Raw genomic sequence first — 1,794 nt, 5'->3', positions numbered from 1 at the left:
GAGATGCAGGAATCGCGGCCAGCAAGCTAGTCAGCATAAAAAAAGCCTTATACGCGGCCACCGAAGCGGCAGGGACAGCCAAAACCACAAGGACAACCACCTAAAGGGAACGTCCCGAAGGCTACTGAGAAGCCACTGTGCAATGTGTGTGATCGCCATCATTATGGAAAGTGCATGTGGGGCACCTACAAGTGCTTCAAGTGCGGAGTAATGGGGCTTAAGGCTGGTAATTGCCGAAAGCTCAAGCAACCCACGACTGGAAGGGCTTACGTGATGCAAGATGAGCAAGCGGAGCCAGACATGACACTTATTACAGGTAATCCGATTATTTAAGTACTTAAAACTGCCTTATATCTTGAAATAATAAACATGGATGCTAGAATTGAATTGAGATGCATGGAACTTGATGATTTAGAATTTCATGTTCAAATTCTAGGGTTTAAGGAATTGAATTCTTGCGAACACTAAATTATATGGATCGAATCGTAGAACATTGAAAATTAAAGGACTAATTAGCAATTTCGAAAATCTCAATGTGTAAAATGGCAAAAAAACTTGAAATTTCCAAGGGTTATAATGCTAATTTCGGATTTTAAGAGGCCACTAGTATTTCTCGAAAACCTAAGGGGCTAGACTGCAATTTTCGAAAAATGTTGACAAAAGCTTTAGAAATTTCAAAATTTCCTAGGATGTAATTGCAAAATTCGAAAATTTAAGGGGTCACTTGGCAATTTTTGAAACTTAAAGGTCTAACTAGAAATTTACGAACGCTCAAGGGGGGCTGAAATGCAAATATGGGAAATTAGAGGGGGCCAGATGATATGAAATTCCTAATTTTTATGGCCTTAATCGAGAATAATATGAATATTACGCGGACGAATATTGCTAGCGGGAATAGCTACTTACGCTTTACTCGACTCTGGAGCTACGTACTCATTCATATCTGAATCCTTCATGAAGAAATTGAGAATCTTACCAGTGGATGTGGAGTCGGGATTCAAAGTTATAGTGCCTTCTGGCGAACATATGGTTTCTAGTAGCATGGTTAAGGATGTAGAACTCAAATTGCAAAAGAATATTATACGATTGGATCTTATAGTACTACCTATGTGTGAGTTCGAAATTATTTTGGGCATGGATTGGCTTACACTAAATGGGGCCACTATTGATTTTTCGACGGAGGTCGATATCTATTAGACAACCAAATGGGAAAGCATTTATCTTTGAGGCGACGCAAAACAATCAAATGCCGCATATTATTTCATGCATGCATGCGAAGAAGATTATTCAAAGGGGTTGTCAAGGTTTTCTCGCTAGTATTATATCTGAACTCGACACTGACAGTAGAACTATTGAGGATGTGGAGGTAGTTTAGGATTTTCCGGATGTATTTCCCGACGATGTTTCCGGCATCCCCCTCGATGGAGAGGTGGAATTCGCTATTGAATTGATGCTCGGTACTATGCCAATCTCTAAGGATTGATATCGCCTGTCACCTGCAGAAATGAAGAAATTAAAAGATAAAATTCAAGAGCTACTAGACAAGGGATTTATCCTCCCTAGCTTTTCTCCATGGGGCACGTTAGTGTTATTTATGAAAAAGAGGAATGGAACTATGAGATTGTGCATCGACTATACTGAGCTAAATAGAGTGATAGTGAAGAATAAGTATCCATTGCCTCGAATTGAAGATTTATTTGATCAATTGCAAGGAGTTTCGATATTTTCGAAGATAGATTTACGGTCTGGATATCACCAATTGAGAGTTAAGGAAATATATATACATAAGACGGC

General features: G+C 39.2%; 1 protein-coding gene across 1 annotated transcript; it reads left to right on the top strand.

The window, feature by feature from the left end:
- The first annotated feature begins 210 nt into the window (after positions 1–210).
- On the top strand, positions 211–1,197 carry LOC142505014 (uncharacterized). The gene is made up of 2 exons (XM_075617840.1): positions 211–316; positions 890–1,197. Exons 1-2 carry the CDS (start codon positions 211–213, stop codon positions 1,195–1,197), a joined length of 414 nt encoding a protein of 137 aa, XP_075473955.1.
- Positions 1,198–1,794: the final 597 nt, after the last annotated feature.

The sequence above is a fragment of the Primulina tabacum genome, chromosome 10 (assembly GCF_025594145.1).
Source record: "Primulina tabacum isolate GXHZ01 chromosome 10, ASM2559414v2, whole genome shotgun sequence".
NCBI classification, from domain to species: Eukaryota; Viridiplantae; Streptophyta; class Magnoliopsida; order Lamiales; family Gesneriaceae; genus Primulina; species Primulina tabacum.
This window is presented reverse-complemented; position numbering and strand designations above follow the sequence as displayed.